The 24,586-nt window shown below is 41.3% G+C and overlaps 2 protein-coding genes across 3 annotated transcripts in view; one reads left to right on the top strand and one right to left on the bottom strand.

The window, feature by feature from the left end:
• LOC117484762 (sarcoplasmic/endoplasmic reticulum calcium ATPase 2-like) overlaps positions 1–15,784 on the top strand; it is a 31,770-nt gene extending 15,986 nt beyond the window's left edge. Inside the window, exons 5-16 of one of the 2 annotated variants that reach the window (XM_034133184.1) lie at positions 516–618; positions 2,219–2,350; positions 3,820–3,939; positions 4,274–4,492; positions 4,821–5,156; positions 6,466–6,686; positions 7,288–7,490; positions 7,812–7,897; positions 10,005–10,138; positions 10,949–11,066; positions 12,234–12,354; positions 15,222–15,784. In XM_034133184.1, the coding sequence (XP_033989075.1) occupies positions 516–618; positions 2,219–2,350; positions 3,820–3,939; positions 4,274–4,492; positions 4,821–5,156; positions 6,466–6,686; positions 7,288–7,490; positions 7,812–7,897; positions 10,005–10,138; positions 10,949–11,066; positions 12,234–12,354; positions 15,222–15,235 (1,807 nt within the window). In that variant the 3' untranslated portion in view covers positions 15,236–15,784. Of the gene's footprint in view, positions 1–515; positions 619–2,218; positions 2,351–3,819; positions 3,940–4,273; positions 4,493–4,820; positions 5,157–6,465; positions 6,687–7,287; positions 7,491–7,811; positions 7,898–10,004; positions 10,139–10,948; positions 11,067–12,233 lie in introns of both variants that reach the window. The other variant, XM_034133183.1, reaches the window with a different exon arrangement.
• Positions 15,785–18,866: 3,082 nt separating this feature from the next.
• LOC117484795 (tripartite motif-containing protein 16-like) lies at positions 18,867–20,579 on the bottom strand. The gene has a single exon (XM_034133233.1). The coding sequence runs from the start codon at positions 20,577–20,579 to the stop codon at positions 18,918–18,920; it is 1,662 nt and encodes a 553-aa protein (XP_033989124.1). The 3' UTR covers positions 18,867–18,917.
• Between the last annotated feature and the right edge of the window lie 4,007 nt (positions 20,580–24,586).

Raw genomic sequence — 24,586 nt, 5'->3', positions numbered from 1 at the left:
TCCAGGTTTAATCCACATTTTTACCACACACTCTTTAGATCTTAGTGGTTCTGAACTGTGCTCTTACATTATCAGAGGATTGAGCCAAGCTAACGGCTTTATTTCGTGTTTTCACTGGTTTTATAATCACTGGTTCAGCTGTTTTTTTCAGATTAAAAGACCTTTTTGGATAATTTGGCTCCTGATAAAAAAAAACTAAACAATTAATTTAGGAATATCTGACAGTTTTCATATTGTTCCAATCAAGAGACTTCTAGTGGCATGAAATCACATATTGTGCCTTTTTAAAATGCAACAATCAAGTATGATGTTAATTTTATATAATTCTTTCAACACAAGTTATTATCTTGCCCTTCAGGTTTTTTTAAGATTCAATATTCAAGGCTTTTATCGTCATTCGTACATAGCTACAGTATAGTTATGTCGATGAAAATCTTAGGTCCCAGGCTTCAACAATCAAGTATGATGTTAATGTTTTATCATTTTTAATCGTGTGTTATTATCTTGCCCTCCAGGTTCCATAACGATAAACCAGTGAAGTCCTCCCAGTACGACGCTCTGGTTGAACTGGCCACCATTTGCGCTCTGTGCAACGACTCCTCGCTGGACTTCAACGAGGTCTGAACCCTTCCTCCATCAATACTTACTTATACTTTTACTAAAGGAACAACTTAGAAAAATAGGGAGTATTTCTACTACTTTTACCAAAGTATAAAATGTGATAACTTCTCCATACACTGAAAAAAGATACATCTAAACACAATTATAAGTTATATTAAAGGGGACCTATCATGCAAAATGCACTTTTGTACGTCTTTTATACATGAATATGTGTCCCCGGTGTTCCAGGGAACTCACCAAGTGTCAGAAAACACAACCCTCTCTATTTTCCTCCATACCCAAATCTCTAAAAAAGGGGCTGCAACGGATCTGATAAAAACTGATCCAGATTTGAACACTGTCCTGACGTCAGGACGGTGGCGCTACGGCTATTGGGCCAACTCCACCAATCAGGAGGAGACAACCACGGCCATTGCCGTTCGAAAGCGCTGGAGACGCTGTAGTACATATGCCAGGCCTGTAGGTGGTGCTGTTCTCACAGAATCAGCCCTTGCAAAAACAGAGCTAACATTTTTCAAATTGAGCGAAATGAGGCATGGCTAAAATGCATGATCTGTTTGGTATTTTGAAAAAAAAAAAGTATAAATATGCCTTATATAGGTATGGTCCTACACTATATTATTCAAATATAGCATGATAGGTCCACTGTAAGAAAAGAAAAGACTTGATCAGAATCAAAATACCTTTATTCGTCCCACAGAGGGGAAATTTACATTTGTTACAGCAGAAAAGTACGGTGGCCCTGAAGTGCAAGTCAAAACAACATTTCACAAAACACCACAGCATTTCACAAAATGCTACAACATTTCAACTTTTACGGAAAGGGTATTCCTTTAGGGAGAACACTTGTTTTGTGAAATGTTGTTTTGACTTGCACTTCAGGGCCACCGTAGAAAGAGCCAAAGAAAGCTTAATGTTAAAGGTGGGGTAGGTAATTTTGGAGAAACCGGCTCGAGATCGCTAGAATTTGAAAATACACAGCCGGAAAAAATCTGCCACTTCCTTACAGAGCCCCTCCTCCAACACACACGAACGCGCACATGACCAATGAGGGCACGAGATAAGTTTGTGCACAGATGGAAGGCTGACAGGCAGGTAGGCCATCCAGTTATTTTAGCCGGGCCGGCTCAGATGATTGGTCGTACTTTTTACAGTACTACGGCTTCCACAGATGACATTTTTTTATGGATTTTTTGTCAAAGCACTTCAGATATTCATTGCTATCGGGATGTTAAGAGCATTCCATGGAATATAACCAAAAGTGTATCTCGAGCCGGTTTCTCAAACTTACCTACCCCACCTTTAACTAAGAAGCATGCATAAAAAAAAGATTATAATAAAAAAGTTACACAAAGTATTTTTTGTGCGCTTTATATACTCATTTCGTTCTATAAATGTGTGTCTATTTATATTTTGACAATGAAATTAACTCACAGTGATCCAGTACAAAGTTATTTGATTCATTAACTAGTTGAAGCTGGAGAAAATAGTAAAGATCCTAAAGCCCTAAAATAATAATACAACACCAGAAAATGACAGAAAAAGTAGTTAGATGTAGATAAAAAGTACATTAACATGATGTGTTGTGTTGTTCCAGGCGAAGGGTGTGTATGAGAAGGTGGGCGAGTCCACGGAGACGGCGCTCACCTGTTTGGTGGAGAAGATGAACGCCTTCGACACCGAAGTCCACAACCTGACGAAGATCGACAGAGCCATGGCCTGCAACTCCGTGAGTCACATCAAACACCTGCCATTACCCAGCATGCTCTCTGTCTGTCACTCTGTGTGTGAGCAGCAGAGGTGGGAAGTAGTGGAGTACAAATACTTCGTTACAGTACTTAAGTACATTTTCTTGGTATCAGTACTTTACTCCACTACTTTGACTTCTTACATTTTGAACACAAATACCTGTACTTTCTACTTCTTACATTTTGAACACAAATACCTGTACTTTCTACTTCTTACATGTTGAACACAAATACCTGTACTTTCTACTTCTTACATGTTGAACACAAATACCTGTACTTTCTACTTCTTACATTTTGAACACAAATACCTGTACTTTCTACTTCTTACATTTTGAACACAAATACCTGAACTTTCTACTTCTTACATGTTGAACACAAATACCTGTACTTTCTACTTCTTACATTTTGAACACAAATACCTGTACTTTCTACTTCTTACATGTTGAACACAAATACCTGTACTTTCTACTTCTTACATGTTGAACACAAATACCTGTACTTTCTACTTCTTACATTTTGAACACAAATACCTGTACTTTCTACTTCTTACATGTTGAACACAAATACCTGTACTTTCTACTTCTTACATGTTGAACACAAATACCTGTACTTTCTACTTCTTACATGTTGAACACAAATACCTGTACTTTCTACTTCTTACATTTTGAACACAAATACCTGTACTTTCTACTTCTTACATGTTGAACTCAAATACCTGTACTTTCTACTTCTTACATGTTGAACACAAATACCTGTACTTTCTACTTCTTACATGTTGAACACAAATACCTGTACTTTCTACTTCTTACATTTTGAACACAAATACCTGTACTTTCTACTTCTTACATGTTGAACTCAAATACCTGTACTTTCTACTTCTTACATGTTGAACACAAATACCTGTACTTTCTACTTCTTACATGTTGAACTCAAATACCTGTACTTTCTACTTCTTACATTTTGAACACAAATACCTGTACTTTCTACTTCTCTCATTTTCCAAACAGGCTGGTTCCTTTAGTTTGAATGTGTGTTTGGTGGCGTGATCATTATTATTTAGAGTCATTGCGTGCCTATTGATTTGAACACGATCCGTGTATCCATCATTTCCTGGTCTTCTCTAAAGAAGAGGGACCAATGAAAACGTTGTCATGTTGCCGTTGTTCAGCATGGAAACATTCATTAGCTAACAATGACATTATTGTTCTATTAATATAAAGGGAGGTCAGGTACTCTTTAAAACAGCTGCTAGTTATGGGTACTTTTTACTTAAGTACATTTCAAAGCCCTCTTTACTTTTACTTCAGTAAAGAAGTTTAGTCAGTACTTCTACTTTTACCAGAGTATTTTTAAACACGAGTATCTGTACTTCTACTTGAGTAAAGGATGTGTGTACTCTGCAGGATTTTCTCACTCAGTGTGTGTTTTCTCTGTGTGTGTGTGTGAGCAGGTGATCAAGCAGCTGATGAAGAAGGAGTTCACGCTGGAGTTCTCCAGAGACAGGAAGTCCATGTCCGTGTACTGCACCCCCAACAAGTCCCGCTCCTCCATGGGCAAGATGTTCGTCAAGGTAAACTCAGAGAAAAATATATGTTTCTTTAGATGAGGAGTTAAAGTATAAATGGAGCATACATTTGGTGTACATACTAGTCTTTAGCATCCCTTTCTCAATGCTCAATTGTTTCTTAAAAATACTTATTTTCTATTATCCTTATATATTTCTTTCTTTTTTACCTACAGTGCAACTTATTTTTTTAGATTGTTTATGTTGGCAGCACCAGATACCAAAGCAAATTCCTTGTATGTGTAAACGTACCTGGCACTAAACGTGATTGTGAATCTGATTGTACCAGGTTACGTTTCTGCCAGATTTGTTAAACATTTCCCCCTCTTCTCTCTCTCAGGGCGCCCCAGAGGGAGTGATAGAGAGGTGCACGCACGTCAGAGTGGGAAACAGCAAAGTGCCGCTGACTAAAGTCATCAAGGATCAGATCCTGGCGACGATCAGAGACTACGGGACGGGGCGCGACACGCTGCGCTGCCTCGCCCTCGCCACCAGGGACACCCCCCCACGAGTGGAGGACATGAACCTCACCGAGACCGTCAAGTTCGCCCAGTACGAGGTCAGTGTGTGGGGATTCAATATTATGTAACGATAACCATTTTTCATCAACTGTTTTTTGCTTATATCCTTTTCTGTGTTTCTTTAATTCAATTGATTTATTATTGTTCATTTTTTTTAAATGTTTAATACATTTTTTGGAAGAAATACAAATTATGTTGAATGTAGGGTGATTGAAACCCTCACTCACTCATAAAAACAATTATTAAAAAAACCCTCTCCAGTCCGACCTGACCTTCGTGGGCTGCGTGGGACGTACTTATACACTACCATTTAAATGATGTTGAATATAAAAACAAAACCCCTCTCCCTCTCTCTTCCCTCTCCAGTCCGACCTGACCTTCGTGGGCTGCGTGGGCATGCTGGACCCCCCCCGACTGGAAGTGGCCGCGTCCATTAAGCTGTGCCGGCAGGCGGGGATCCGCGTCATCATGATCACCGGAGACAACAAGGGCACCGCCGTCGCCATCTGCCGCCGCATCGGCATCTTCGGGGAGGATGACGACGTGGAGGCGTTGGCGTTCACCGGGCGCGAGTTTGACGAGCTGTCGCCGGCCGAGCAGGTCGACGCCGTCACCAACGCTCGATGCTTCGCTCGAGTAGAGCCGTCGCACAAGAGCAAGATCGTGGAGATCCTGCAGGGCATGGACGAAATCACCGCCATGGTACGGAGACTAGAGGCTGATGGACACATTACTTTAGATAAGACGATGAAAGAATATGTTTCATATATTTTTAGAATCAGAAATCCTTTATTTGTCCCGCAACGGGGGAAATGTACATGATTACAACAGCAAAATGTATCAAAGAATTGCTCAGTATGCACACGTTATTAAACACAATAACTAAGAAACTGAAACGGTGGTAAAAAAAGTAACAATATAATTTTTGTTTAAAGGGGACCTACCATGCAAAATGCACTTCTGTACGTCTTTTCTACATGAATATGTGTCCCCGGTGTTCCAGGGAACTCACCAAGTGTCAGAAAACACAACCCTCTCTATTTTCCTCCATACCCAAATCTCTAAAAAAGGGGCTGCAACGGATCTGATAAAAACTGATCCAGATTTGAACACTGTCCTGACGTCAGGACGGTGGCGCTACGGCTATTGGGCCAACTCCACCAATCAGGAGGAGACAGCCACGGCCATTGCCGTTCGAAAGCCCTAGAGACGCTGTAGTACATATGCCAGGCCAGTAGATGGTGCTGTTCTCACAGAATCAGCCCTTGCAAAAACAGAGCTAGAAATTGTCAAATTGAGCAAAATGAGGCATGGCTAAAATGCATGATCTGTTTGGTATTTTGAAAAAAAAAAAAGTATAAATATGCCTTATATAGGTATGGTCCTACACTATATTATTCAAATATAGCATGATAGGTCCACTTTAAGAAAAGTGACAAGAAATGTATTTGAAAATTGCAGGAGGGTATATTGCATAAAGTTGTATTTATATATGTCCTTGAATTGTACTTGAGTAGAAGTATTAAGTAGCAGACAATTACTTGTATTTAAATACTCAGGTAACTTACTTTAAAGTTGTTCTTAAGTGCAGTACTTGAGTTAATGAACTTAATTACTGCTCCTTTGGAATATTAATAGCATTTTTCATGAGGTAAAGGTCTTTTATTTTTATTCCCAGCCAAGCTTTACTTGGGATAAATATATATGCAAGGTGCTATACAAATAAAGCTTATTATTATTTGTATTATTAGTTTAATTTCAGAGGCCAATATTGTACTTTCTACTACATTGAATTTATTTGACAGCTCTAGTTACTTATTCTCAATTATGATGATGATGCAAACGCCTTTTTAGTTTATCTTTCTTCCTCAAGGAATCTGTTTTTTGACATGATTAACTAAGAAAGAATAAAACTTAAGCAGAAAAACTGAGCGGTAAACATTATGGTTAGCATTAACACATCTCAACATGCTTTCACGAAATAGATAATATCTAAAATGTCCCTCCTCAGACGGGCGATGGAGTGAACGACGCTCCGGCTCTGAAGAAGGCGGAGATCGGGATCGCGATGGGTTCAGGGACCGCCGTCGCCAAGTCGGCCTCAGAGATGGTTCTCGCCGACGACAACTTCTCGTCCATCGTGGCGGCCGTGGAGGAGGGCCGAGCGATTTATAACAACATGAAGCAGTTCATCAGATACCTCATCTCCTCCAACGTGGGCGAGGTCGTCTGGTGAGCGTCTGGTTTTACTTTAGAGTCTGTTTGCAGCTCATAGAGGGCTGTTGTGAACCAGGAAATGTGGAGGAACTCAAAGTTTATGTTAGAAATGTAAAGTAGGGGTCCCCAGCACATAGAAACTGCCGGATGCTAACCTGCATATGTTGGGACATTTGCACAATTAGCATTAGTTGCATTAGTTAGCATTATAGCCTGTGTTGACAATAGTTCGTTCTGGAGTGGTTTTGAGGAGGCCGAATGCTTTTCTGACATTATCAGGATCCAAAATAGCAGAACCAGAAAGAGGACATATTTGTACTCTCTGTGGGCTGATTTTGAATAATTGGTAGGTAGGTAGGTAGGTAGGTAGGTAGGTAGGTAGGTAGGTAGGTAGGTAGGTAGGTAGGTAGGTAGGTAGGTAGGTAGGTAGGTAGGTGGGTGGGTAGGTAGGTAGGTAGGTAGGTAGGTAGGTAGGTAGGTAGGTAGGTAGGTAGGTAGGTAGGTAGGTAGGTAGAAGGGCCTTATGAATTATTTTTTAAACCGCTGCTATGTTTACATCAGTCTCGCTCCAGTGTCTCTAAACTCTCTAACTGTCCCCCCCCCCCCTCTCTCTTAGCATCTTCCTGACGGCGGCGCTGGGCTTCCCCGAGGCTCTGATCCCCGTGCAGCTGCTCTGGGTGAACCTGGTGACAGACGGCCTGCCAGCCACCGCACTGGGCTTCAACCCCCCCGACCTGGACATCATGGAGAAGCCCCCCCGCAACGCCAAGGAGGCGCTGATCTCCGGATGGCTCTTCTTCAGATACCTCGCCATCGGATGTGAGTTTAGAAGGGATAACGTTAATAATAATAAATAGATAGATATATGCATGTGTGTATGTTCTGAAATGGGCTGTGGCTGTTGTGACTTATTTTATCCTTTGTTAGTTGAGTGTAGGTAACATTTTGAATACAGTACTTTACCCCATAAATATGACTGTTTCTACTTCCTCCACCTCTGCCATTATTAATGTGTGTGTGTGTGTGTGTGTGTGTGTGTGTGTGTGTGTGTGTGTGTGTGTGTGTGTGTGTGTGTGTGTGTGTGTGTGTGTGTGTGTGTGTGTGTGTGTGTGTGTGTGTGTGTGTGTGTGTGTGTTTCAGGTTATGTGGGAGCAGCCACAGTTGGAGCGGCTGCCTGGTGGTTCGTCCTCTCTGAAGACGGACCTCAGGTCTCTCTGTACCAGCTGGTGAGGAAATATAAGAATAAACAAAAACATCTCAGAACACACACACAGACACACACACACTCTCTTTTATACAAACATAGCTGAACATCCCATATCACATGACTACTTCTACTCGCCTATTTTACACATTATATCATGAATTGCATTACATCAAGTCTGATTTAGATTCTGTATGTTCTTGTTATTTCTGTCAGACAACTCGCGTCTCTCTCTGATATGTTTTATTAGAAGCAGCATGTAGTTTTAGTTTGGCGTAAATGAATCATTCTTCAGTTATTCTGAACAACATCTCCTTGCATGCTTTCGGTCGGATGCTCTTACCTCATGTGGATAAGGAGAAGAAGGAAACGTCTATGGATAGATGGTAGTTTCATTCTAATACAGATATGAACTGATAACCAACTGCTACCACACACACAGCAGGGTCAGCAACAACTCAGTTAAAGGGCTTTTACACGCTATAGTAGTGTTGTCGCTAAAGAGTAGCTTATGTGAAGCTTCTTCAAAGGTCATCTATTATGCAAAATCCTCTTCTTCATGTCTCTTCTACATCAACATGTGTCCCCTCTTCTTCATGTCTCTTCTACATCACCATGTGTCCCCTCTTCTTCATGTCTCTTCTACATCAACATGTGTCCCCTCTTCTTCATGTCTCTTCTACATCAACATGTGTCCCCTCTTCTTCATGTCTCTTCAACATCACCATGTGTCCCCTCTTCTTCATGTCTCTTCAACATCAACATGTGTCCCCTCTTCTTCATGTCTCTTCTACATCAACATGTGTCCCCTCTTCTTCATGTCTCTTCTACATCAACATGTGTCCCCTCTTCCTCATGTCTCTTCTACATCAACATGTGTCCCCTCTTCTTCATGTCTCTTCTACATCAACATGTGTCCCCTCTTCTTCATGTCTCTTCTACATCAACATGTGTCCCCTCTTCCTCATGTCTCTTCTACATCACCATGTGTCCCCTCTTCTTCATGTCTCTTCTACATCAACATGTGTCCCCTCTTCTTCATGTCTCTTCTACATCAACATGTGTCCCCTCTTCTTCATGTCTCTTCTACATCAACATGTGTCCCCACTTCTTCATGTCTCTTCAACATCACCATGTGTCCCCTCTTCTTCATGTCTCTTCAACATCAACATGTGTCCCCTCTTCTTCATGTCTCTTCTACATCAACATGTGTCCCCTCTTCTTCATGTCTCTTCTACATCAACATGTGTCCCCTCTTCTTCATGTCTCTTCTACATCAACATGTGTCCCCTCTTCTTCATGTCTCTTCACATCAACATGTGTCCCCTCTTCTTCATGTCTCTTCTACATCAACATGTGTCCCCTCTTCCTCATGTCTCTTCTACATCAACATGTGTCCCCTCTTCTTCATGTCTCTTCTACATCAACATGTGTCCCCTCTTCTTCATGTCTCTTCTACATCAACATGTGTCCCCTCTTCTTCATGTCTCTTCAACATCAACATGTGTCCCCTCTTCTTCATGTCTCTTCTACATCAACATGTGTCCCCTCTTCTTCATGTCTCTTCTTCATCAACATGTGTCCCCTCTTCTTCATGTCTCTTCTTCATCAACATGTGTCCCCTCTGTGTAAAGAGATTCTGAAAGTTTCAGGAACAAAGATTCTCTCTCTTTTTGTCCTGATCCATTTATATAAAAACCTGTCTGAAAATGAGCTGATCAGATTTTAGCCACTTTGTGATGTCATAACGATGTGTTGGCTTGTGTAACCATTAGCCAATCAGCAACCAAGGTAACCCCCCCCCACCTTATCACCTGAATCTCCTCCTAGAGCACCATTGAGTTCTTTGTAACCAAATATCTCTCAGAGGGGCGTGGGGAGGGGCTCCTTATTTTCATCTAAAGTAACAGACAGAGAATCAGCACTTTAGAAACAGGGCTGAAACAGAGGGGATTATGGGATGCTACAATGATCTGTTTGGTGTTTCAGCCAATCAGAGACAGGCTCTGTATATATCTGAGACCTATAATATATTGATGAAAAACAGTATAATAGGGAACCTTTAAAAGGAAATACATTAGTATGGATGTATGAGAGCTCATCCTCCCCTCTCCCCCCTCCCCCCACAGAGCCACTTCCTGCAGTGCGCGGCTGATAACCCGGACTTTGAGGGTCTGGAGTGTGAAGTGTTCGAGTCTCCGTACCCGATGACCATGGCTCTGTCCGTGCTCGTCACCATCGAGATGTGCAACGCTCTCAACAGGTAAACACACACTCTATCAGCATGGATTTGTATATATCAATACATCTGTGGAGAGAAGTAGGAAATCCCCACATTGGCATTTTTTTGCTGTAAATTAACTTTAATAATTAATGTGTTTAAATGTTAAATGAAAAAGAAAAAATTCAACTTAAAATGTTTATTAAAAGCTATAATTATAAACAATATTATAGTAGTATAAGTAGTAAAACCGCGTGAAATAAACGCGACATTAATAAAATAATTACTAAATATAATATATACAATACAACTTAAATACAATAAATGTATGATTAATAAAACAATTATAAAAATGTAATATTATAATTTAAATTCAATAACATTTAACTTAATTAAATACAAATTGATAAAATGAAAAATACAATAATATCAAATAAAAAAATTCAAATACATAACCAATAAGTGATTAATAAATAAACAGAATGATATTAATATTTTATAAATTAAATATAAAGGAAAGTGATTAATAAAATCAAATAAAAAAAATAAAACACAATACAAATAAATAATAACATAACAAATAATCTGATTAAATCACCATTAAAAGAATGATTAATAAAATATCACGCACAAATACAACTATAATGCAATAAATCATATAATTAAGAAAATAACAATGACATTTTATTTTTATTAAACAACTTAATTCCTAAAGAAAAAGATTAATAAATACAATTAAAGCAAAAAAAAAACATAAAATAAGTGATTTCATTTCATTTAATAAAAATGTGGTGTAATGATAACCCCGTATGAATGAGTTGACCATGTGTGTGTTCTACTGCGGTTCCTCAGTCTGTCAGAGAACCAGTCTCTGCTCAGGATGCCTCCCTGGGAGAACGTCTGGCTGCTGGGGGCCATCTGCCTCTCCATGTCCCTGCACTTCCTCATCCTCTACGTGGAGCCACTTCCTGTGAGTATCATAACAAAAACACACTTTATTCATGGTGCTGTCGTCTGAAAACACCTCTCAGGACGGAGTAGAAAGGAGAAATGTAACGTGATCATGTGTCTATCAAAATGTAGTTTTTCTCTCAAGTATCAACTAGATACTTGCCTCTACTCTGACATGTTTACATGCTTTAATATTCAAAAAGTGCTGTAGTTCCTTTATAGCCCAACGTTAGCCACCTTTAGCTTAGCGGAGGTGACGTGAAGTCATGTGACCGTGCTGTAGTTCCTTTATAGCCCAACATTAGCCACCTTTAGCTTAGCGGTGGTGACGTGAAGTCATGTGACCGTGCTGTAGTTCCTTTATAGCCCAACATTAGCCACCTTTAGCTTAGTGGTGGTGACGTGAAGTCATGTGACCGTGCTGTAGTTCCTTTATAGCCCAACATTAGCCGCCTTTAGCTTAGTGGTGGTGACGTGAAGTCATGTGACCGTGCTGTAGTTCCTTTATAGCCCAACATTAGCCTCCTTTAGCTTAGCGGTGGGGAAGTGAAGTCATGTGACCGTGCTGTAGTTCCTTTATAGCCCAACATTAGCCACCTTTAGCTTAGCGGTGGGGAAGTGAAGTCATGTGACCGTGCTGTAGTTCCTTTATAGCCCAACATTAGCCACCTTTAGCTTAGCGGTGGGGAAGTGAAGTCATGTGACCGTGCTGTAGTTCCTTTATAGCCCAACATTAGCCACGTTTAGCTTAGCGGTGGTGACGTGAAGTCATGTGACCGTGCTGTAGTTCCTTTATAGCCCAACATTAGCCTCCTTTAGCTTAGCGGTAGTGACGTGAAGTCATGTGACCGTGCTGTAGTTCCTTTATAGCCCAACATTAGCCACCTTTAGCTTAGCGGTGATGACGTGAAGTCATGTGACCGTGCTGTAGTTCCTTTATTATAGCATAACATTATCTTTTCAACATAAAGTGGTGGAGATTAAACGTGTAAGAATCATAAACGTTTGTATTTTCTGCAATAATCCAAAATCACATGGAGAAATCCCATTGGACCAGGGAGATGCTGCCTTCAGGGTCCACTACCAAAATACATAATTCCTTTAGCTCTCTATATCTATATCTAGATAATCTTGTTATAAATATCAGTATTACCCGCTGATGAATATCTCCCTCTTCCTCCCTCAGGTCATCTTCCAGATCACGCCTCTGGACACCACCCAGTGGATGATGGTGCTGAAGATCTCTCTCCCCGTCATCCTATTGGACGAGGTGTTGAAGTTCGTTGCCAGGAACTTTCTGGACTTCGGTAACGAGCGCACGGAGAAGCCAACCCCCCGCTCCGGCTGCTCCCTCGCATGTTTGGAGGGGATCTCGTGGCCTTTTGTGTTCGTGTCTCTGCCGCTGGTTCTGTGGATCTACAGCTTCGACACTAACGTGACCGCCATGCTGTGGCCCTGACTCACTCCACTACCCCCCTCCCCTCTGAGCACAGTGTGACGTGGACATTAACACACACATCTAACACACATTACATTATAGAGCCTTTTGTATTTAGGACATTCTCACCGATACATGTTTCTGGGCGGGGCGGGGTCATATTTAACGACTGGTATTTTATTTAGGGCTGGGCAATCTAAAAATCTAATATCACGCAGAGAGAAGGGGAGAAAAAAAATGTATGATAAATGTTGATTTACTTATTCGTTTTCCAGTGGTGCTGCACTCTAGTGGCCGAAATGGGTATAACAACAACAAACATAAAATTGCCTAAAAAAAACCCGTACAATTTAAACAGATAACAGAAATAAATATTAATTTAGAAAAAAGGTTACAGCTAAACCCGACTCCTCTACTAATTAGCATATCAAAATTGTGGCTGTAAAAAAAAGAAATACCAATTTTAGAAGTGTAAAAGATAATAGAAAGAAATGAAATTTAGAAATATATTCCAAACTTTTTTTATTTAAGTTTTTCAGGAAAAGATTGCCTGAGAAAAAAACTATTTTAACAATAAATAAATATTTAAAAATACATTTGAAAAAACATTACTAGCAAAACTTTTTTTTTTATGAAAAATTCATAAACGAAAAAAATGATTCTTGTATTTTTCACCAGGTTTTGATATGGCGATGATATCGTTGGGTTGACTAACGGTATTTTCACAATTATATTGACCTAGTAGGTAAAGATGTGTAATATTACTACAAATTGACATCACTTTACTGTAAAGCCGTCTTTAAAACCAGGAAAAAACCCTTAAAATTATCCAATATCCACATTTTCAGACAGCATTGTGATCATGATATAATATGTATTTATTGCCCAGCCCTAACTTTATTTCACCGTCACGCTTCACTCTGTTTTAAAGAAAGCCCACCGTGTCGGAGCTGTGTCGAGCTGTACAGAGAATTTACACTATTTTATGATAATTAATATTTTGTAATTTTTTTGGGAGGGGTTTTTGGGGACATGAATGCTGGGTGTGAAGAGGATGTAAAAGACGGTATAATTCTAGTTTTTTGGGGCGAAGACCTGAGTGTTTTTTCGCCCCGCCGTTAATCTATTTTGAGCTCCGTGCGTCGCAGCTACCTCAACGCTGTCATCATTAAAACCATCTGTCTTAACATTCATTTCATAAAAATATCATTCAAAGTGTTGAGGTAAGCGCCGATTAGTTTTGCAGCCCTCGAACATTATTTTTTAAAAGTATATATATATATTTCCTTTCTGTCGGAGGATAAAGATATGTTACCAGTTTGATTCTTTTTTGATAAAGTTGTTAAATTTGTTTACTTGAAGAAAAACCTTCGTCTTAATTTTTTTTTTTGCATTTTAATTAATCTTAATAATGTATAATGTGCACATACTGTACTTGAATATGTAAAAAGGCACCAAGAAGCTGTTAGTCTTATCAACTGAGCACAACATGGAGGAGTCTGTAAATCTGTACATAGCACACAAAGTAGAATCTCTGTATAGATTTTGTGGTTGAAATGCTTCATATTTTACATGGTTTTATTCAGCGTGTCTTACTCTTCCTGCATGCCTGCTCCAATAACTCCAGGCCAGTGAGGTGGTTTTTTTTTATAGTCTTAAAGATAACTGTTGTTTCTTCCAATGCCTTCCACCTGTTAACCTGCAGAGTGAGTACACTTTGAGCTGCATGCTAACACACTTCACACTCAGCTTTACCTGCTGTCTGACTGCGGAAAGAGGGAAAAGCGTTTTTTCTGCACTGTGTTTAAGACTTTAAGAAAAAAGGGTTTTGCCAGGATAATATTCCAAATTTAAATGTTTTTTTAGCCACATTTTGCCAGGATTATTTTTCTAAAACGTTCTAAGTTTTTTTATTTTTCAGGATATTTTTACATTTCATTTGTGAAATTTGAATTTATTTGGTCATTTGGGTAATTTAATTTATTTTTGCCAGGTTTATAAGTTTGTCCACGTCTTAATATATTTGTCAAGTACATTTGATATGTATTACACTTTTTTTAATCCAACAAAACAGCAGTTTTTTTGCAGGCTGTGTGTTGCTGTAATACTCATTTAAACCACCAGGGTTCACCAAATCCCATGCAATAAAAAAGAAATTGCAACTTTTTAAAACTTATTATCATAGATGAAAATAAGAATAACTTAAACAACATCCTGGCGAAACGTTTCTTTTTATCCTCTAAAATTATTATTTTTTACCCATTTTTAAATAAAGGCACTTAAACACAGTGGAAAAAACACTTATAATTGATCATAAAAAGCAAAACCCTCTCTTGCCTCTCAGGCTTCCGTACATTGCTCACACTAAAGCAGCAGCAATGACAGCTTCTCATGTTTTGATTGGACTAGCAGTTTTGTTGTTATTAAACACACTTTTTAACGGTACAAGAGGCCTTCAAAGTGCCAGGTACACTGGGTGGAAATAAGCGGCACAGTACTGGTTATTTCTGACACCATCACAGGACATGGTGTTGATGTTTATTTTATTTATACATGTCTTTTTTTAATCTCATTTGTCTTTTTGACATAATCTCCTGCATGGCCTTAATATGTTTTTATTAAAACAAGTACTGATGAATTGAACTGATTTGCTGCTCGGATGCTTCGGCCTGTGTTTCTTGTCTCCACTGATTTTATTCTTCCTCTCTTCTTCTTCCTCTTCCTCTTCCTCCACAGCAAAGGCCAAGTAAGCCCACCTCGACTCTAAATGCCTCGCAGAATCCTTGTTTTTCTTTTGTGTCGTGCATGTGTGTTTTGGGCAGCACATCTTACAAAGAGCTGCATGTCAGTAAAGTAATCTGAAGACAAAGAAGCTCAGAAACGTACATTTCTTTGTATAGAAGTTCCTCCATCCTCCTGCATGCAGAGCCTCAGATTCTCATCTTTTTTAGACGAATATCTTAGTACCGTGTACAGAAACGTGTGTTATTCCACGGTGCATGCTCGCTCTGCAGACATCTGTTCCTCCACTCTGTGTGATAGTCAATGTATAGTATTGGTAAATAGTACAAATGTTAAATAAGCTCAAAATTCATCTTTCCTAAGGAAATACTTTTATGGAATATTTCAACATAAAACATCCTCTTTTCTGGTTTCTTTGCACTGAGACGTGCGACGTGTTTGAGTCGTGTTAACGGCAGGCAGTCCTTTTACTGCTGTACTGTATTTACAGAGATGATTGTATCACATGAACTTTGGTTTCAGGTCAATAAAACTGTCATACATGAAGAGTTTACTCACCGCTCGTCCTGAGTTATTGAGATTCATTTAAAGGTCACCTATCATGCTATTTTTAGGCAATAGCATAGGTCTCAGATATATACAAATATATAAAAAACATGTCTATGAAGTGTTTTGCTCAAAATACCAAACAGATCACCCATTCTAGCCATGCCTCATATCCCTCTATTTCACTTCCTGTTTCAAAAGTGCTGATTTGGGGTATAAAGCTTTAAAAAATCAAAAAGGAGGGGGCTGAGCTCATGCGGGACCCAGCAGCTACTGTCTAAACTAAATACTGCTGTGATGAAACGCCATATCATGGATTATCAAGGATTATCTCTGAAACAGTATGGAGCTCAAAGGCTTTCTCTCTTGCCGGTTATACCACAAGGTGAGTTCCTTTTTATTTCCTGCTGCTTCACACACATGCTCTCCAGTACAGGTTAGCTCTGAGTGTTAGCGATGCTAATGTAAACACCGACCATATTACGTCCAAAACAGTCGGGCATTGTTTCTGATAGCAACGTTTCTGATAGGGCCGTGGGTCCATATTTCAGCTATTACGTCATATCGGACGCAAATCTGGATCAGCTCCATTGTAGCCCCGTTTTTAGAGATTTGGGTACGGAGGAAAAGAGAGGGTTTTATTTTCTGACGCTGCGTGAGTTCCCTGACACACCGGGGACACATATTTATGTATACAAGACATCAAAAAGTGCATTTTGCATGATAGGTCCCCTTTAAAACAATTTTCTTAACATTTTCTGTCCACAACGGCACATTTACCAAACACATGGAGGGTTTAAAGGGCCAAACTAAATACAGAAATGCTTGCATAAATTAACAAATACTTATGTTATTTAATGCTAAATTGTCCCCCTAGATAAAGAGATAAATATAATAATATGACATGGATATATTAACACCTATTTACTATGATTTATTTATTTGTATATTATTTAATATTTATTTATCCACACATTTATTTAAAATGTTCCCCTGGCTTTTGTGGATAAATGAAACAATATAAAAATAAATAAAATGATAAATAGATGGTACAAAATAAATGTAAATATAGTTATATATTTAACTTCATTAGTCTCAGATCACTTCCACATGTTCTCCATCAGCTTCGTACGGCACCTTGGACATAACACAAGAAGAACATCCTGTTTTTGTTTTTGAAAGACAAACCTTTATTAATGATCCAAACATTTCATTTGATCACACATCCCATCAGTAAAGTCTGTTCAATGATTTCATGATCAGTTTCACTTTATCCACACCATGAATGTGTTTCATCTCAGCTATTTCAAACAGAATCACACATGATTTCCTTATTGATTATTATCATAAGTTATGTTCTATAAAACATCAGAGTACCCACTTTCTATTTGGACAACAACAACAACAACAATTAGTCTGCAAAACAATAACTGTAATATTATACAATGTATTTCCCAAGCAAAGACTCTAAGCTATTTACAGGAGAATAATAAATGATGTACTTATTGATTATGATCATGACAGTAAGTAATATCATTTTAAATAAACATGTTATGATGAAATAAGTGTTATAACCATCTGGGAACTCATTTGTTAGTTAATTTGGGCAACAATAACATTTAATCTGTCAGAATAATACATGTGATTATAAATGTCTCTCTTGTTTTAGAAAGTGGGCAGAATAAAATGTGTACAATAAAAGAAGCTCTGCTGCTTTCTCTCTGAAGACTCGTGCATTACAAGAGAAACAACAACATGAATCAAAAGAAATATCCAACACATATTTAGAGCAAAGTTTACATATCAGTTCAGGTGAACAAGGATCCTCCTGAGCAGTGACAGCCTCCATGGCTACACAGACACAGGAAGGAGCCGGAAGAAAGTCCAACATCTACAGAACAACTCATGAGAAGATGTTGAAGCACATCCCATCATGTTTGATTGACAGCAGAGGCCTGTACTACGAAGCCGGTTCAACCTAACCTGGATATGTTGGAGTTAGCCGGTTGGCCCAATCCAAAACATACGCGCTGGCGCTAAACTGTACTACGACGCCGGTTATCAAGTGGATCGCTCAAGCCAGCCGTGTCCTATCTAGTTAGGTGCGCGTTCACATGAAAGGGGTGGTATTTGGAGCATTCGACCAATCTCAAACACGGACAAGCGTACTGACAGCGCAGCGTCATACTTCCTGAATGAAAAGTGAACTTTAATATTAGTCAAATATGAAGAAGTTAAACTTTAAACATCCATGTCTTAAACACTTTATCCAGGATAAAAGCCACATAGCTGCACCTGCAAGGTGAATACAGCTGGTAAAAGAAAAAGTGTTTGAATGCGTACATTAACAGGTTTATGATATCACTGCCCCGTCTAAGACACGAGTGGATCTGACTTTAATTAGGAGAATTTGACTCGAGTGTTTCGTCAACTTAATGTGTTGCTTAAAATAATACTTCTGCATACAGTATGTGACACTGTGAGTGTTGCACGGCCAGATACGGCTCAAGAAGCTGACTCAAATAAGGAAATTTATGATACATTATGATGTGATATGATATGAATGATAATGGGACACATCGACGTCTGCACTCACAGTGCCGCGGACTGTACTTAATGTTACTCTGATCCGGTTACTTATGTCGTGGCAGATATTTAAGTAAGCTTTCTTAACGCTAATATTATAATAGTCAGATTGCTCTGAAGATGGGAGGGGATATTCTATTAATTTTCACGTTCACACGGTCAGTTGATTTTTGCCGGCTGTCTTTCCTGCAACGGCAGTTTTTCTGTATTTCCTCTATCCTGTAATATGAATTGATAGCTTTAAACTCCGCACACACGGAGCTCTGATTGGTCAGCAGGCAGTGCTTTCACTGAGTTGATCTCTTAGCCTGCCACCTAACCTGCTCCGGAGCAGGTTTGCCGCTCAGCATAAGTTACCATGGAAATCTAACCTGCTAAAAAGAGAACCAGCGTCGTAGGACCGGAGAGCCCGAGATTTCCCTGAATTTAGCCGGCTAAGCGAAAATCCAGCTTCGTAGTACAGGCCTCTGATCTCTGCACAGTGAAGACATGGACAATCAGCTCTGATGGACACACGGTGAGTTCAAGAAGTAGAAGAGTTCCTCCAATGACTTCAGGCTATTTGAGTTTACAAAACTCAGCAGTGTCTCCATAACCACAAAGATAAACTCCAGCATGTAGCGGCTGAGTGAATGTGGTCTGGACTCTGTGGAGGAGAGTCATGGTTTCAGAGACGCTGTAGAAGGACAGAATACCTGCTCTGTGATCCAGGTACACTCCTACTCTGGAGGACTGAGGACCTGAGACGGGAGTGTCGATAATGTTGTAACTAAATGAATAACTGTTTTGGTTACAAACTAAGGACCAAGATTTGTCATTGTCTCCAAATAAACTTTCCCCCCCTGCTCTGATGATATTCTTGTATGCGACTGCTACATCAACTCCTTCCCCTCTCCTCTCCACCTCCCAGTAACAACGTCCAGTCAGACTCTCTCTACTCAGGACCTGAGGATAATCAGTGAATCTGTCTGGGTGACTAGAATAAGACTGTTCTTGTTCCATGTATGTTGCTTTTCTGCTCCCCTCAGATAATACCAGCAGTGTGTGTGCTGTGTTTGGATCCAGTGTGATCTCCTGTGAATATGTTAAGAACCCAGCTCTGGTGGTGGGCTCTGCTGCTGACAGTAAAACCTCCACTTCAGTCGGTGAGACGTTTGTCCATTCCTCTCTCAGGACGTCCTGTAGTTTGTCTCTGACTGCTAACAGGGCCGCCGTCACGTCCTCAAAGTAGCTCAGAGGACGGATGTTGATGCTGGATGAGTGTGTAGGTTCACTGAGGGCTGACAGTGAGGGGTAGCTGTGCAGAAACTGGTTGTGATCCTCTGTGTGAGACAGCAGCTTCAGCTCAGCGTCTCTCCTCTTCAGCTCAGCCATCTCCTGCTCCAGCTTCTCCTGAAGCTCTTTGACTCGACTCACTTCTCTCTTCTGCTGGGATCTGAGCTGCTGCTTCACATCAGAGCTTCTTTTCCCCATGAGACGGATCAGCTCAGTGAACATCTTCTCACTGTCCTCCACTGCTTTATCAGCAGAGCCATTGACGGCCTCCACCTCCTGCTGAAGCAGCTTCACCTCCTTCTCTCCGTCCTGGATTCTCTGCTGGATGTTTAGTCGACTCCCCTCCAGCTCTCTCTGCCTCTCAGTCCTCTCTGCTGCAGCTGACACCGTGTCGTGGCCTTTGTGTTCGTCCACAGAGCAGAGAGAACAGATACACTGCTGATCAGTGCGGCAGAACATCTTCATCACCTCGTCGTGACGAGAGCAGATGTTCTCCTGGAGCTTCTTGGAGGGCTCCACCAGCTTGTGTTTTTTAAAGACAGGTGATTCATAATGAGGCTGGAGGTGTTGGTCACAGTAAGAGGCCAGACACACGAGGCAGGACTTACAGGCTCTCAGTTTCCTCCCAGTGCAGACATCACAGGCCACATCTTCAGCTCCAGCATAGCAGAAATCAGCAGGAGCAGGTGGGTGTCCAGTCTTCTTCAGCTCCTCCACTAAAGCTGCTAACATGGTGTTTTTCAGCAGGACAGGCCTCGGTGTGAAGCTCTGCCTACACTGAGGGCAGCTGTGGATCTTCTTCTCATCCTCTCCGTCCCAGAAGCCTTTAATACACTTCATGCAGTAGCTGTGTCCACAGGGAATAGTCACCGGATCCTTCAGTAGATCCAGACAGATCGAACAAGAGAAGGTTTCCCGGTCCAGCTGAACTCCTTTCTGCGCCATTTCACCTCTCAGTAGCAGCGAGTGTGTGAGTTTCACTTCCTGAGAGCTGGAACTATGTGAGAGGTTATCTGAACAGCAGGTGTGTGTGCAGTGAATGTGACCTATCAGCTCTTGTTCTTTACCCACATGTTGGTTACACCCCTCCTCCTCAGTGTGGATCTGAAGGGGAGGAGCCAGGAAACACAGAGTGGAGCTGGCTGTGTCTGAGAGCAGGAAGAAGAGGGAGTACTAGTAGAAGTAGTAGTAGTATTAGAAGTAGATGGAGTAGTAGTAGTATTAGAAGTAGTAGTAGTAGTAGTAGTAGTAGTAGAATTGTTTGTTTTTATTATGCCTCCTGTCGCATGCTTTATAAATCGAATTTATAATTATTATTATTAGTAGTAGTAGAAGTAGTAGTAGTAGTTAGAGTAGTATAATCAGTAGTAGTAGTCATAGTAGTAGTAGAAGTAGTAGTAGTAGTAGTAGTTGTATTAGAATTAGTAGTAGTAGTAGTTGAAGTAGTAGTATTGTGTGTGTGGGGGGGCTTTTATATAGAAATCCTTATCCTGTGCGTTCACACTATGTTACGAACTCAGACACTTAGGATGTAGGACCCAATTGCACGACCCGGGAGACAGAGGTAAAGTATTAGTAAGATACTTTATTTTCCAAAATACAGCAATGAACAACAAAAAAGGTAACTATCAAATCTCTAACCGAGATGACAAAAATAGAGGAACAAAATGAAAGCGCTCACGTAGTGAGGAATCAAACTTTACAAGAGTACAAAGAGCATAGACCTGACCATAGCAAGAGACAATACGAACTGACAAAGAACACTTGGGAGACAGGGGAATATAAGCACAGGGTAACTAGACACAGGTGGGACCAATCAGGGGCGGGGCTGACATTGATGAGCACAGGAGACACAGGTGAAAATAATCAGGAAGCCTGGAATGAGAGAAAGCAAACGTAAATAACATGCATCTCTCTAGCATTTCTGTCGGTGCACAACAGTACCCCCCCCTCTAGGGCCAACTCCTGATGGCCCAGGCTGATTGTAAAAATCGTGGATAAGCGTCTTGTCTACGATAAATGACGCAGCTACCCAGCTTCTAGCCTCAGGACCGTAACCCTTCCAGTCTACCAGGAATTGCTTCCCCCTCCCCCTATTACGGACCTCCAGTAGCTTACGGACCTTGTAAACCTCACCCCCTTCAAAGAACTCGGGCGGTGGAGGGGGCTTGGAGGCGGGAACAAGTGTGCTCTCGCACACCGGCTTGATTTTACTGACGTGAAACGTCGGATGTACTCTCATAGTTCTGGGGAGTTGCAAGCGTACAGACACCGGGTTGATGACTCTGGACACCGGGAAAGGACCCACAAATCTCGGAGCCAGTTTCTTTGAGGCGACATGGAGTGGTAAGTCCTTAGTGGAAAGCCAAACATTTTGGCCTGGTCTGTAGGAGGGAGCGACCCTGCGATGGACGTCTGCAACAGCCTTCATCCGAGCTGAACTTCGGAGAAGAGCCTGGCGAGCACCAGCCCAAACTCGTCGACAACGTCTGATCATGGCATGAGCCGATGGAACCCTCACCTCTTCCTCGTTGTTAGGGAAAAATGGAGGCTGGAAACCATTGACACAATGGAATGGAGAGAGACCTGTGGCTGCCGTAGGAAGAGTATTGTGGGCAAACTCGACCCATGTGAGGTGGTCACTCCAGGTAGTCTGGTTCCGGGAGACGAGACAACGTAGCGTAGTCTCTAGTTCCTGGTTCAGACGCTCCGACTGTCCATTTGACTGAGGATGATATCCTGATGACAAGCTGACGGTGGCACCTATGAGTCGACAAAACTCCTTCCAGAAAACGGAAATGAATTGTGGACCCCTGTCGGAAACAATGTCATCAGGGAATCCATGGATCCTGAATATGTGATTCATCATGACCTCTGCGGTGACTTTGGCAGAGGGAAGCTTGGTCAATGGGATGAAGTGAGCCATCTTTGAAAATCGATCCACCACTGTTAGGACCGTAGTCTTGCCTCTGGATGAAGGAAATCCTGTCACAAAATCCATTGAAATGTGTGACCAAGGACGTTGGGGAATCGGCAGGGGCTGGAGCAAGCCCATCTTGACTTGTGATGAGGTCTTATTACACGCACACACCGGACAAGCCGCTACGTACTCTGCCACATCTTTCTTCATGGCTGGCCACCAGAAACGTTGTTGTATCCTGAACATTGTCCTTGTTACCCCCGGATGGCACGAAAGCACAGATGAGTGAGCCCAGTGGATGACCTTGGAGTGAAGAGCCTCAGGAACAAACAGCAGATTGTTGGGACACTCGCTAGGTGCTGGATTCTTGACATTCGCCTTTTTTACGTCCGACTCCACTTGCCAGGAAAAGGCTCCGATCACACGGTTAAGTGGAAGGATGGTCTTGGGCTCTACCGCAAGTGGTTCCGGATCATAAAGACGAGACAAAGCATCGGGTTTTTGATTCTGAGACCCGGGACGAAAAGAGAGGGTGAAATTGAACCTACTAAAGAATAGTGTCCACCTGGCCTGACGGGAGTTGAGACGCTTAGCCTTTCTTATATATTCCAGATTCTTGTGATCTGTCCAGACTAAAAACGGCTGCTCTGCACCCTCTAACCAGTGTCTCCATTCCTCGAGGGCAGCTTTTACAGCTAACAGTTCCTTGTTCCCCACGTCGTAATTCCGCTCTGCCGTTGTCAGTTTCCGCGACAGGTAAGCACATGGATGCATCTTGTTGTCTTCTGCAGAACGTTGAGACAGTACTCCTCCAATTCCCTCATTGGAAGCATCAACCTCGACCATAAACTGGCGCTGGGGATCTGGAATGGTGAGTATGGGGGCTGATGTGAATCTCTCTCTGAGACGTTGGAAAGCGAAGTCCGCCTGGGGAGTCCACTTGAAAGGAACCTTAGGAGAAGTCAGAACATGTAGAGGGGCAGCAACAGAACTGAAATTCCTAATAAACTTCCTATAGAAGTTAGCAAACCCTAGAAACTGTTGGACCTTCTTCCTGGAGTCTGGTGTAGGCCACTGGGATACTGCACTGATTTTAGCCGGATCCATTTGCATATGATTAGGTGAGATTATGTATCCTAAGAAGGATACCTCTTTTGTGTGGAACTCACACTTCTCTGCCTTGACATATAACTGATTCTCTAGCAGTTTCTGCAAAACCTGACGGACATGGTTAACATGAGACTTAGTGTCTGGGGAGAAAATCAGAATATCATCCAGATACACAAACACTGAAATATTCAAAAATTCCCGTAAAACCTCATTCACAAGAGCTTGAAACACAGCCGGTGCATTGCATAGTCCAAAGGGCATTACTAGATACTCATAGTGACCACTCTGAGTGTTGAATCCTGTCTTCCACTCATCCCCTTTTCTTATTCTAACCAAGTGATATGCATTTCTTAAATCTAACTTGGTGAATATTTTGGCAGTTTGAAGTAGTTCAAAGGCAGATGTCATGAGTGGCAGAGGATAGCGGTTCTTCACCGTAATGTCATTTAGTGGACTGTAGTCTATGCAAGGTCTCAGAGACCCGTCTTTCTTTCCCACAAAGAAAAATCCCGCTCCGGCTGGAGAAGATGAAGGACGGATAATTCCTGATTTGAGTGAAGAGGAAATGTATTCGTCCATTGCTGCTCTCTCAGGTCTCGAAATCGAATAAAGTTTCCCCTTGGGAATGGGGGCTCCCGGTAAGAGATCAATGGGACAGTCAAAATCTCGGTGAGGAGGTAGCGACATGGCTTTGGATTTGTTAAAGGCTTCCTTTAAATCATGGTAACAGGAAGGTACCTTCTGTAGATCAGGATAGTCGGGGTGATCTATAATGATTTTACGAGAGTCTGTTGGTGCATTAACAGGTTGTGAAAGTTTACACCTGCCCATACAATCCTCTCCCCATTCCTTAATTTTCCCTGAACGCCAGTCAATGTGAGGATTGTGGATCTTTAGCCATGGAAACCCCAAAATAATCGGG

This window comes from Trematomus bernacchii, unplaced genomic scaffold, assembly GCF_902827165.1.
Source record: "Trematomus bernacchii unplaced genomic scaffold, fTreBer1.1, whole genome shotgun sequence".
Lineage (NCBI taxonomy): Eukaryota > Metazoa > Chordata > Actinopteri > Perciformes > Nototheniidae > Trematomus > Trematomus bernacchii.
The sequence above is the reverse complement of the archived record's forward strand: the minus strand, read 5'-3'. Positions and strand labels throughout refer to the sequence as shown.

Coding starts and splice junctions, on each gene's coding strand:
- LOC117484795 (XM_034133233.1), bottom strand. CDS start 20,579: ATGGCGCAGAAAGGAGTTCAGCTGGACCGGGAAACCTTCTCTTGTTCG.